Consider the following 11,693-nt stretch of genomic DNA (forward strand, 5'->3'; position numbering starts at 1 on the left):
TGTTGCATATAGTAAAAAATACAATATATCTTTTTTAGTAATGGTATAAAGTAGCATAAACTAGAAATACTCAAGTAAAGAACCTGTACTAGTACTTAAATAAATGTACTTTAGTACATTCCACCACTGCCAAGGATTGATTTTGCTTGGGAAGACATGATAAAGGATTGACGCTTTAATTGGTGGAGGTGGGCAGTTTAATATTTGATATTACATAATATAATAATAATAATAATAATAATAATAATAATGTAACAATATTTTACAGTTTATATTGTCTACCGCTGTTACATAGAGTTAGAAAGTACAATATTTTCCTCTGAAATATAATAGAGTAATGGTATAAAGTAGCATAAACTAGAAATACTCAAGTAAAGAACCTCAAAATTGTACTAGTACTTTTTTTATTTTTTAATATTATTTTTAATTTACTTATCTTTGTGATTTTGGTCCTTTCCTTTTTTTTGTATATGTTTCATTTATGTTTCTATTGGATTTAATTCATTTATATGTATAAATGTAATTGTTTATGAAATTAATTCTGCTTATTTAATGGTGCAGTAATATTGTTATAGAGATGGGGAGGTATAATTTGTTTATACAACTATTTCTGTGATTTATTGGATTTTGTACAGAATACCAATAAAAAGACTTTGAACCAAAATTGTACTAGTACTTAAATTAATGTACTTTAGTAAATTCCACCACTGCCAAGGATTGATTAAAATTAAAACCACTCATTGCTTCTCAATTTCTTTGATTTTGAGTATGAAAAATGACCACTACATTTGGTTAAATCTTTTATATAATACATTTTACTTGATATAGTCAACATAAATAATGTGTCAAATATTTTAGTCCTAAAGAGTCATTTATGTATTCAACTATAATTACTTAATCTACATATCAGATTTCCTCATAGCATTTTTCCCCTTTATTTTATAACCATCATTAAGCATAGCTGCTCTCAATTATCAACCTGCAATTTCAGTTCAGGTTATGGAAAGCCAGTAGGAAATTTTGTAAATCTTAACTTTCCTCTCTGAGATATAACAAAAACAAACATTAGCAGAATGGCATAAACAAAATTGTTAAATCAAGTTGCATTCCCTTACAATTATGTAGTTAAATTCGAAAATAAATGAAATCTCACCCTGTCTAAGGTTGTCAGAAACATTTAACTTAAAGTTAAAAAGCAAGAACAGATACAGGGAATTTACAAACATCCAAGTACATTATTGAGCAAATAAAATAAACAGAAAGACAAACTTGGGTTTGGTTTATAAAATGTTTTATTGTTAACATAGCTGATACATAGGGATTCAAACAGTTCCACAAGGCTTTTGGGGACTACAATTGAATGAATAGCAAAACAATAGTGGTCCAAATCTCTAATGACAATCACTGGACAGACTAACAAATCACCCACTTGTCGGATGTGTACAAACCTGCATTGAAAATTACTAAACTTGACACTTAGACTTGTGTGTGGTACAGCATTTGTTCCCATTCCAGTGTACTATCTCAAGAGACATGCATGACAGAATTGTCTTCTTCCCATTAAAAAGGTCCCTGCATTTGGTCAGACAAGCCCCACCATTTTCCCCCTCCCCAAACAACAGGCATGCTTCAGTGAAAGAGTGGCATCATAACCAGGGCAGAAAGTGAGGGTTAAACCAATTGGCACTACTTGGCTGTATTATAATATTTGTTGCCAGCATGTAAAGTGCACTAGCTTTCCCTGCAGTATGAAAATTCCATCTGTTTGAAGTTGGACTTCAGCTGCTGTAACCGTACCAGGTAAGAGACAGACATTTAAAAAAGCTAAGGGGGAAACTAGTTTTTATATCCAACATTTCTTATTGGAGAAAATCCAAACAGGCTCAATTGATGGGATTTATGCTTCCAGTTGTTCAACAATGGGACTTAAATTTGATTGCCTCTAAATTGAGTTAGAAGTCTGATACCATGTCAAGCTATCAATCACTTTTCTACAGCTGAAACTGCACAAATGGGAAGGCCAGGACAAACACAAACCAAAGGAATGGAGGGTTTCTCTTTTCACCAGTTGTTCAAATCTACATTGTGAAAAGAATGATTTTTTTTTTAATTATTTCCTTACATGACCCTTTTCAGCATTGGGTTTCATTGGTAGAATGTTTGAGTGGAGCAATAAGGAATGAAGGATGTGTAAAAAGTTTTTTTTTTTTTCTTCCTTTTGTTGTTTTTGGAGAAGACCCCAACATCGAGAGCTTGCGTTTCTTTTTTTTATTTCTCACTTTCTGGGACTGCGTCGCCTTCGCACTCTTCATTAGCGTTGTCTGATGTCCATAACTGAGGAGAGAAACGCAGGTCTTGGTTAAACATACAGTGGAATACAGCCAAATATCCAGACTCCTTCACTATTTCTGAATTTTGATGAGTTATAGAGATTATTAAAATTGACTTTCTATCCGTCGGTATACGCACAATCCCATAATGGCTGTAAAAATATGATCAGCAATTTGTGCAAATGTACTAATAAAAAATCTGAGCTCTCATTCACACGTTTTCAAAAACCTTTAGCCGTACTTTGTAGAGGCACTTTCTGTAATTTAACCCAACATTGTAGAAATTTGAAACAATTAATCAAAATGCAATATGGCAATAATATCAGTCAAAATAATCGCAATTAGATATTTTTTCAAAATCTTTCAGCCCTAATTCGAAGTGCAAATATTAAAACTCCCTTTTTAAATAAATCCTGCCTACAAAGAAATTTGGTCACTTGACACTAAATAAATACTGAGGCTTGGTATTCTTCAAACGAAGTGCTGATTAGGTTGTCAAATTTGAAACCCCTTTTTCAACAGCGAAATCGGCGGTGAGGAGGGGGCGACTTTCCGCAACAAGCAATCTGAAAATCGCAGTAGGATCTCTTTCTGTCAAGACCATGAATCAGGGTTCATACACATTTTGGCCAAAGACTTTTCCAAGACTCTAACCCTATTTTCATGTCCAAAATGTACTGACTTTCGAGGAAAGTTGTTTAGCACACAGCGTCCTCAATGAAAGGGTCTGCGTCTGCGCAGCAGCAATGACGAATCTACTCAAGTTCACCTCACCCAGTATATTCTTTGCGTCAAATCCTGGAGGTGTGATCAACGTTTTCCAAAATCTTTTGCGATTTCAGGTACATGACTATTCCAGGTCTCTCATTACTGTACTAATCCTAATGAATGCCTCTGGGGAGAGACTGTCCGGAAGTGTGCACCGTTATACCAATTTGTACGGTTCGTCGCGCCTCAACCCTTACTGTGACAGCAGGCTTTAAGCCTTCAAGTGAGGCCATTTCAATAAATTAGTTTGTTTGAAGCATACTGAGACCATAAGACAGATATTGAGGCACCATAACAATATTTATTACACAGTGAAGATAATTTTTGTGCCACGTGAGAACAGAACACTTACTGTCAGGTTGTCTCTGAGGAGTTGCATGATAAGAGTGCTGTCTTTGTAGGACTCCTCATTTAGCTGGTCGAGCTCAGCAATGGCATCATCAAATGCCTGTGAGCAAAAAGGAAAATGTTAACACTTGCAACAAAGTACAACTGCAGACATGGGAAAGTGACCGATTTTTGTAAGAAAGTCTGCAGACCTTTTTAGCCAATTCGCAGGCTTTTTTGGGATCGTTGAGAATCTCGTAATAGAAGACGGAGAAGTTAAGCGCCAAGCCCAAGCGGATGGGATGTGTGGAGTCCATGTCCAGGCTGCAATCAAACGCTTCCTGGTATGCTTGCTGTGAGTTCACAATGATCTCTGGAGACAGAGGAAGAAATCAAACATAATATAATAGTTAATGTATGTATGTCAAGGTTGAGATACAAGTCCACTTAAAGCAACATCTTTTTAAAGTTTAATCTTACCAAAATTTGTCCAAACATCGCATCTTCGATACTAACAAGGTATCATGATGTAAATCAATGGCACCTCTTGTTAACATTAGCCTGTAGCTCCGTGCAGGATTGTGCTGATACTGGCTGCTAACAGCTAAAGTTAACTAGCTCTCGTCCTGCCGATTTCCACACGGATTTGTGTTAAGTAGAATTATCAGGGAAAAAATATGGTGCGTCCCCTAAACACGTCAATAGTGAGTTTACTGCGTCCCAAACGCATTTTCTATCGAGACGAAGGTAGAGTTGGGTCGATTTCCGTTTTTTCCGGTCCGGTCTACAAGTTTACACTGATTTGATTTGCCAACCGGTTGAACCAGCACTTGTCATCATGACATGTTCTGGCAAATTAAAAAGTAGCCGACATCTGCAACAGGTATTGACGGCATCAAAACGCTAAATCCAGCTTGTCTTGCATTAGTAATAACCAATATGACAATGTGATTAACATAATATTATGTTTGTATATAAACGGACTAATGGAGCCGCTGGTGTCTGACAGGCCGTGCGCATCTGCTGAGCTGAGGCTGGTGACATAACACCAGCAACATGAAGGAGATCAAATTTCAGTAGAGGGGGGAAGGGGTGCACGTTGTGTTTGTTTACTAGAAAGCTCATGTGTTTTTTGGGGTTTAAGTGGAATATTGGGAATCAATGTGGCCCAATGACAATCAGTCAGCATAGACCATGGTGATAATTTAATGTTCATTCAGACATTAACTGAAGCAAAGAACTCGTGAATACCAGCTCACAACCAATATTAGTAGAATACTGAAAGACATGCCCATGCAAAATGTCTGTATCAGCACACCAATTTTCTTAATTGGATCTGAAATACACTTTGCTAATAAGAGAACAGAGGGCGAGGTGGGGAAGAAATTCTGTCACTACACATTTTTTCCATGTAGGAAAGCTGGAGGCCAATTTGCTGCCACACACTCCTGTTACAACACCCTCCTATGAGGTGGGGCCCTGTGGTCACACAGCCATGACGCATTGTCCTACTTGACGTCATTTCCAGCTTTTAGCTCTGAGACAAAATCTGACACATTCCCATTTGGAGTGTAAAAAGGCCCAGATTTTTAAAAAAGATAGGGGTGGGGGGTATTTTAGCTTTTACATGCAAATGAAAAAAGACAACTGGACATCACAAAGACTCCCCACTACAACATACAGTACAAATAAAGAGGAGTAAAGTAGTAACAAACAAAAAAAGCAATCACTCAAATTTAACATGAAGGCCTTTCTTCCAGGGTGAAATGCCTTTCTAAAATAAAATAAATAGTACAACTGTGAACTCACTTTTTCTCTCATCTCCATCGGCAACTTCAGCAAGGTATCTATAGTAGTCCCCCTTCATCTTTAGATAGAAGACTTTGCTCTCGGCCTGTTTGGAGTTTGGAATTAAATGCTCGTCCAGCAATACCTGTGAAGACAGAAGCAAATACTGAACAGTAAGACTCTGCACACTGTGACATTTGACTGACAGAAGAAGAGCCAAATCTGAAGGATGATATTAAACAAAAGCATTCACGGAAACAGGCACGCTATATTTAGAGAATAGTTACCTATGGTGCCACAATGGGTACACATTAAAGTGAGAAAACAAACACATCCACATTGCATGTTACAACATTAAAAATAGGTGGGGCTCACCCACTGCAAGTGTCCCATTAGCCTCCATCCACCAGAGAGCACTATTCCCTTCGCCCTTCATAGCTGCTCAGCTCAATGGTTAACGAGTACAGTTCTGCTACATCTCATCCAGTGTCATTTAGAAGAGGCATTTTGCTCTGTGTCAGTTTCAGCTTAACTCTCTCCAAATTTGTCCACAACCAGGCCAGGCCTCTAGTGTGTCCCCAACTGTCTTCTGCCCCAGATTCCACACTCTTTCTATAAGCCCTCTCTTCCTGTCAGCACTGTATAGTAAAGATTGTCTTATTGCTGACACCAGTCTTATTGCTGATTTTAAAAGACGAGGCCAAGCTCTTTCATTCCCTACTGAAAAGAAGTTACTCAATTCTGAAAGTCTAGGGTAAGATACAAGCGTTGCCAGTGTTTTGTCATACTCCCAATTATTACTTAAAACCGCAAGAGTTCAAAAAAGGACCATGCTTACAGCACGTTCATGTAAAAACCAAAAGGCAGCTCCATCTCTGGCCGGTAAGCAGGATCTGCCTCCATCTAGTCTATATAGTGCAGAAATATGATCAACGGTAACAGCTAGGAGAAAGTTTTAGCTTAGATGTTCAATGATGAGTTTACTACTCCAACTGCTGCTTACTTTTACATCACTCACACATGCTTTAAACTTTACAAAAAATATAGCAGATTGATTAAATACTAATTTTAACAACCTTCAGATTGTTAACAAATTAATTAAGTCTGTCCTTTTCAGCTGAAAATGCATAGTTGCTTAGAACAGTGACAGGATTCAACAAAATAGTAATAAATAAGTGGTAACATAGCTAAAATATAAAACAAATCACATCCTGTGATTACACTCTAGGATCCGTCTCTGAATGGACTTGGGAAGATTACCAGGGCTAATCTGTGTCAGTGAAACCGTGGTTTTTGCTCAAATTAAAAGATTTAGAGAATAGATTAACAGATCACTCAGAATGAAAATGCTTGTCAATACCTCGACCCTAACGACAGTCCTGACTGAGAGGCAATATGGTGGTTAGAACAGATATAAACGTCCTTTTAGCCTTTAACTATATATATATATATATATATATATATATATATATATATATATATATATATATATATATATATATATATTATTATTTTTTATTTTTAAGTCGAAGGAAAAAGCTTTCCCTTCCAAACCCTGGTGAGAAAGAAGCTGCCCTTGTCTGAGCCAAACCCACCACAGCAGCCACTCCCAAGTCATTTACTGACACAAAGATTGGCTCAGCCGAAACACGCGCATGTCTCAAGTGCAAAGCATTCCTCTTTCACTGCATGCTCTGCACAATAGACAAGAAGAGGGGTAGCCTCCCTCTCAGTGCTTTCACACAAAGCTCTGATTTCAGTCACCAGTACTGACAAGAAAGCACGAACAGTGTTGCTGGATTAAAGAGTGACTGGTTATGTGTGAGCGCCTTTACATGTTAGAAATTGATGTATTTTTCTGTGCATGGACTAAACCCTCATTATCAATTCAAATAGCAACACTACAATTAGCTGTGAGGTGGTTCTTGTTTTTTTAAGATTTTTTTTAAGTAATAATCTTGAAGATTTTCATTTATATAAATGTCTGTTAAGTCACTATTGCCGAACAAGGTAACACAATGGTGACTGAGCCTATGGCCCACTGATGAAAGCCCTTGCATTTGCAGTATTATGATCTGGGTGTCTGTGGCAACATTCCCAGGAAAGACGACACTGTTTGGATCTCTGGGAGGTGAGATCCCAAAACACACCTGCAATTCCCGATTATCGCCATATGTGCCGCCAAAGAGAATGAAACAGATCTTCGAGGTTGTAAATTTAAACTCAGCAAATGTGATAAATCAGACACGATGATGACTGAACAAGAAGAACATGTGGCATTCTGTATGACAACTTTGACAAGAGTTTAATTTTGAAATGTCCCACCCCTAGAACACCAGACGAGCCTAGGGTGGAAATCCAGTTGGAGGAACCCACTTCACATTTTTTTTAATATTTTATCTATTCCGATGCTTCAGATGTCAAGGTGCAGTCTACAGTGTCATGTTCTGAAGAAGAATTAATAGAATTTGCTCAGCTGGCATCCAGTCTGGTGTACAAGCCCTACATTCACATCCTGTGTGGAAACTGAAGCCCAAACATCTCCAAGCCCCTGCTGCGTCCAAACGAGATCGTCTGGTTTCACAGTCTGCTATGCAGGAAATCAAGACAGAGAGAACACAAGCAGATCACTTGTCTATTGCAATCTCCTGCGCTTCTGCCTTTGTGGGTGCATAGCTAACCTATCAGACATCTGCAGACAAGTTACGGCCTGAGGACTGACACACCCTCCTCTGCTGACAAACCCTCAGTCAACACTCACTAGCAGCGATGCTGAAAGCTGAGTCACAGCTGTGCAAGTGCATATTCTCATGTACACATATGGAAAGCTAGCTGAAAATTAATGGGCCCTGTAGCTTTGTAGAAATTATCTCAATCATACGGATACCGTTCCACCCAGATCTCCTCTGATCCATTATCAAGGCAGGCCTGAAATAATGCAAAGCACCAATCTGTGCTGTTGCATTAGATTAAACAAGAGGTTAAAGTATGCCGTCCCCCTCCCCCAGTATTAAGATAAGCCTTTAAATGTGGAGTTATGTCTGAGAATGCATTTAGCTCAACTGTCAAGCACAGCCTCATTGGTTTCAATGAGTAGGTCTGCAGGAGGGTGTCATTTTTGATGATCTGTACAAACTGGGCTTTAGGGAGTGTATGATTCGTTTAGGCATGTAAATTCTTGCACTTGGCTAACCACATCAGGCTTCTATCTGCCAGATGGGACTACATGGATACTGAACATAGCAGAGCTTTACAGAGCACAGAGCGTATCTTTCCGGTGTGTGTGTCCCGAGTTCTCTCTCTCCACCCATTCAGACACACCTTGCTGGTGTAGTCACTATGACATTTTGTCAGTTCACGCCCTCACATGGTTTCAAGCCCATTGTTCTAAAGCCAGATTCCCAAAAGGCAGTGGGAGGACTACATAACACTTCCTTGTCCTCTCCGGCCACATTTATACAACAGAGGAGCTCACAGGAAACAGGGCAGATGCCATTTTTGACACACAACATTGAACTAAATGTGTCACTTTAAATTGTGTTACTACAGATGTGTCATGAAGACAGACAGCTGTGAAAAACTCATGTTATACTTCAAGTTGAGCAAATTTAGTTTCTTCCACCAATTTCTAAGTGTATCCTTAAATAGCTAAGCTACACCAGACATTTATTTTAATACAATAAAACCACTTCAACCACTCTATATATACATATATAAAATTATAGCTCTGCTTTTAGAGTACTTTTTTTCCAGGAAGGTAGTCTCCATCTCACATACAAAGATCCATTCTGAAGACTTAAAAATTGGGGTGAAAAAATGGGATACTTACCAGAACCGTGCCGCAGATATCTTGCAGCTCCTTTTCCACAGTCTTCTGATACTCCTTGACCATCTCCTGCTTCTTGTCAGACCCCTCAGCCTTCGTGTTGATACTGGACAACACCCTCCATGCGGAACGCCTCGCCCCAACCACGTTTTTGTAGGCGACGGACAGCAGGTTCCTCTCCTCGTTAGACAGCTCGTCTCCCTTCTCCGTTACCTCCTTCATGCACTCTGCCATGTCGTCGTAACGCTCAGCCTGCTCGGCCAACTTGGCCCTCGAAATAAGATCCCCCTTTTCCATGGTTTTTATTATTGTATTGGGGACAGATAAACTGGAAATCCGGGGTGACAATCAAGCACTGTTGAGGTTGAAGAATGGGGTGTAGCTGTGTGGTTATTCCCCCACGGCAACGTTACAAGCTGCGGAAAAAGAGTGGATAAAATTAGTATAAAACTATAACTGGAGTGAATAGACAAGAAGAGGGGTAGCCTTCCTCTCAGTGCTTTCACATAAAGCTCTGATTTCAGTCACCAGTACTGACAAGAAAGCACAAACAGTGTTGCTGGATTAAAGCCTGACTGGTTATGTGTGAGCACCTTTACATGTTAGGAATTGATGTATTTTTCCACGCATGGACTAAACCCTCATTATCAATTCATATAACACTACAATTAGCTGTGAGGTGGTTCTTTTAAGTAATAATCTTGAAGATTTCCATTTATATAAATGTATGTTAAGTCACTATCGCCGAACAAGGTAACACAATGGTGACTGAGCCTATGGCCCACTCACTGATGAAAGCCCCTTGCATTTGCAGTATTATGAACTGGGTGTCTGTGGCGACATTTCCCAGGATATTCCCAGATAAAATTAGCATAAAAACTATAACTAAAGTGCATAATAATCATTATATGGCATGCATCCAGCCTGGTGTGAGCTGAAAAAGTGGCACCATCTAACGTTAGGTAACAGCAGTCATTAAAATGCCTATAGCCCACTCATGAAAGCCCTTGTATTTGCAGTATTATGAACTGGGTTGTCTGTGTGCGACATTCCCAGGATATTGCCAAATACATTAGTATAAAAATATAACAAGAATGCACAATAGCCTAGAGTCATTATGACATGCATCCAGCCTGGTATGAGCTGGAAAAGTGGCACCATCTAACGTTGGATAACAGCAGTCATTAAAATGCTTAAAGCGAGGAGAAAAAAAACGTGTCCTTAAACTATCACCTTCAATTAGAGGATATTCCCAGATAAAATTAGTATAAATCTATAACTGTTGTGCTATAATAGCCCGTCGATCATTAGCTATATGACATGCATCCAGCCTGGTATGAGATGAAACAGTTGCACCATCTAATGTTAGGTAACAGCAGTCATTAAAATGCTTAAAAGCGAGAAAAAAAAACACGTGTCCTTAAACTATCATCTTTAATTACAAAAACCCCGCTTTCACCATTAACATTACGTTACATACTTACTCCTAAATTACTAGGAATAAGCTCTTAACTGCCTCGGAAGCATAGATCTCTGGTACAAGGTAACACAATGGTGACCGAGCCTATGGCCCACACTGATGAAAGCCCCTTGCATCTGCAGTATTATGAACTGGGTGCGACATTTCCCAGGATATTCCCAGATAAAATTAGTATAAAACTATAACCTGAATGCACAATACATCCGCCGATCATTATGACATGCATCTAGCCTGAGCTGAAAAAGTGTCATCATCTAATGTTAGGTAACAGCAGTTATTAAAATGCTTAAAGCGAGAAAAAACACGTGTCCTTAAACTATCCCATTTAATTACAAAAACCCCAGTAACATTATGTTACATACTTACTAATAAACTACAGTGTGAAACAATGAATAAGCTCTTAACTGCTTCTGAGGCATAGATCTCTGCTGGCACAGCCCTGTTCCGCAAAGCAACCCGCCACAAAGCTGTCTGCTGCAAGCTAACAGGCTAGCTAACAAGCTAGTAGCGAGCTAACAGTATAGCTTTAGCTTCAACGGCCACTCCTTTCTATAAAAGACAACATCACGTTAAGCGCTACTCATACAAATACACTAAAGCACACCACAATGTACCAGTTTGGCAGTCAATCAGCAATCAAATACTTCAAATGAAAGTGAAAATAAAAGTATTCTGACCTACTGGAGGTCCAAAATCTGCTCCACAAATTGATCCGATTTGAGAGGTTGGTCAGAAAGGCAAAGAACAGCCCGAGCGACAATACAACTAAACGGCAAAAGGGGCCTGTTCCTCTAAGAATGTCGACTGGCCAATCATATGTCGTACTCCCATTTGATCGACAGGGGTTTAACCAATGGGTGTTTAGTGCAGGGGAAAAAGGGGCGGTGCTTCAGAGGGGGGATAGTTTGACAGACCGGAACACTGCAGCGGGCTGGGGCCACGGGGTTTCCTCCAATTAGAGCAAGGGATGAAGACGTCATCGCATTGCCATGGTGATTGCTCGTCCAATCACTGCCCCTGCTTTCACACACGCTGTAGGCTCTGTAGGCGGGTGTGGCACTCTCACTAGATCTTTCTCTAATGTTTATTCAAGGATTTATCTGGTGATATTTTATATTTTGCTTATTGTCAACAAATCACATGGAAACACCAAAACCAACAATGGATACTGTAA

The 11,693-nt window shown here is 39.2% G+C and overlaps 1 protein-coding gene across 3 annotated transcripts; it reads right to left on the reverse strand.

Moving 5' to 3' along the window:
• Positions 1-1,274: 1,274 nt before the first annotated feature.
• Positions 1,275-11,356, reverse strand: LOC141783960 (14-3-3 protein beta/alpha-1-like). 3 transcript variants are annotated; one of them, XM_074661603.1, is made up of 6 exons: positions 11,197-11,356; positions 9,043-9,455; positions 5,235-5,358; positions 3,638-3,798; positions 3,451-3,546; positions 1,275-2,334 (listed from the first exon to the last, which is right to left on the reverse strand). In XM_074661603.1, the coding sequence occupies exons 2-6, from the start codon at positions 9,334-9,336 to the stop codon at positions 2,269-2,271; spliced, it is 741 nt and encodes a 246-aa protein (XP_074517704.1). In that variant the 5' UTR covers positions 9,337-9,455; positions 11,197-11,356; the 3' UTR covers positions 1,275-2,268. The 3 variants fall into 3 exon arrangements, with proteins under 3 accessions (XP_074517704.1, XP_074517706.1, XP_074517707.1); XM_074661605.1 differs by having other exon boundaries at positions 11,201-11,335; XM_074661606.1 differs by lacking the exon at positions 11,197-11,356 and adding an exon at positions 10,886-10,908.
• Positions 11,357-11,693: the final 337 nt, after the last annotated feature.

This window comes from Sebastes fasciatus, chromosome 15 (assembly GCF_043250625.1).
Source record: "Sebastes fasciatus isolate fSebFas1 chromosome 15, fSebFas1.pri, whole genome shotgun sequence".
NCBI lineage: Eukaryota > Metazoa > Chordata > Actinopteri > Perciformes > Sebastidae > Sebastes > Sebastes fasciatus.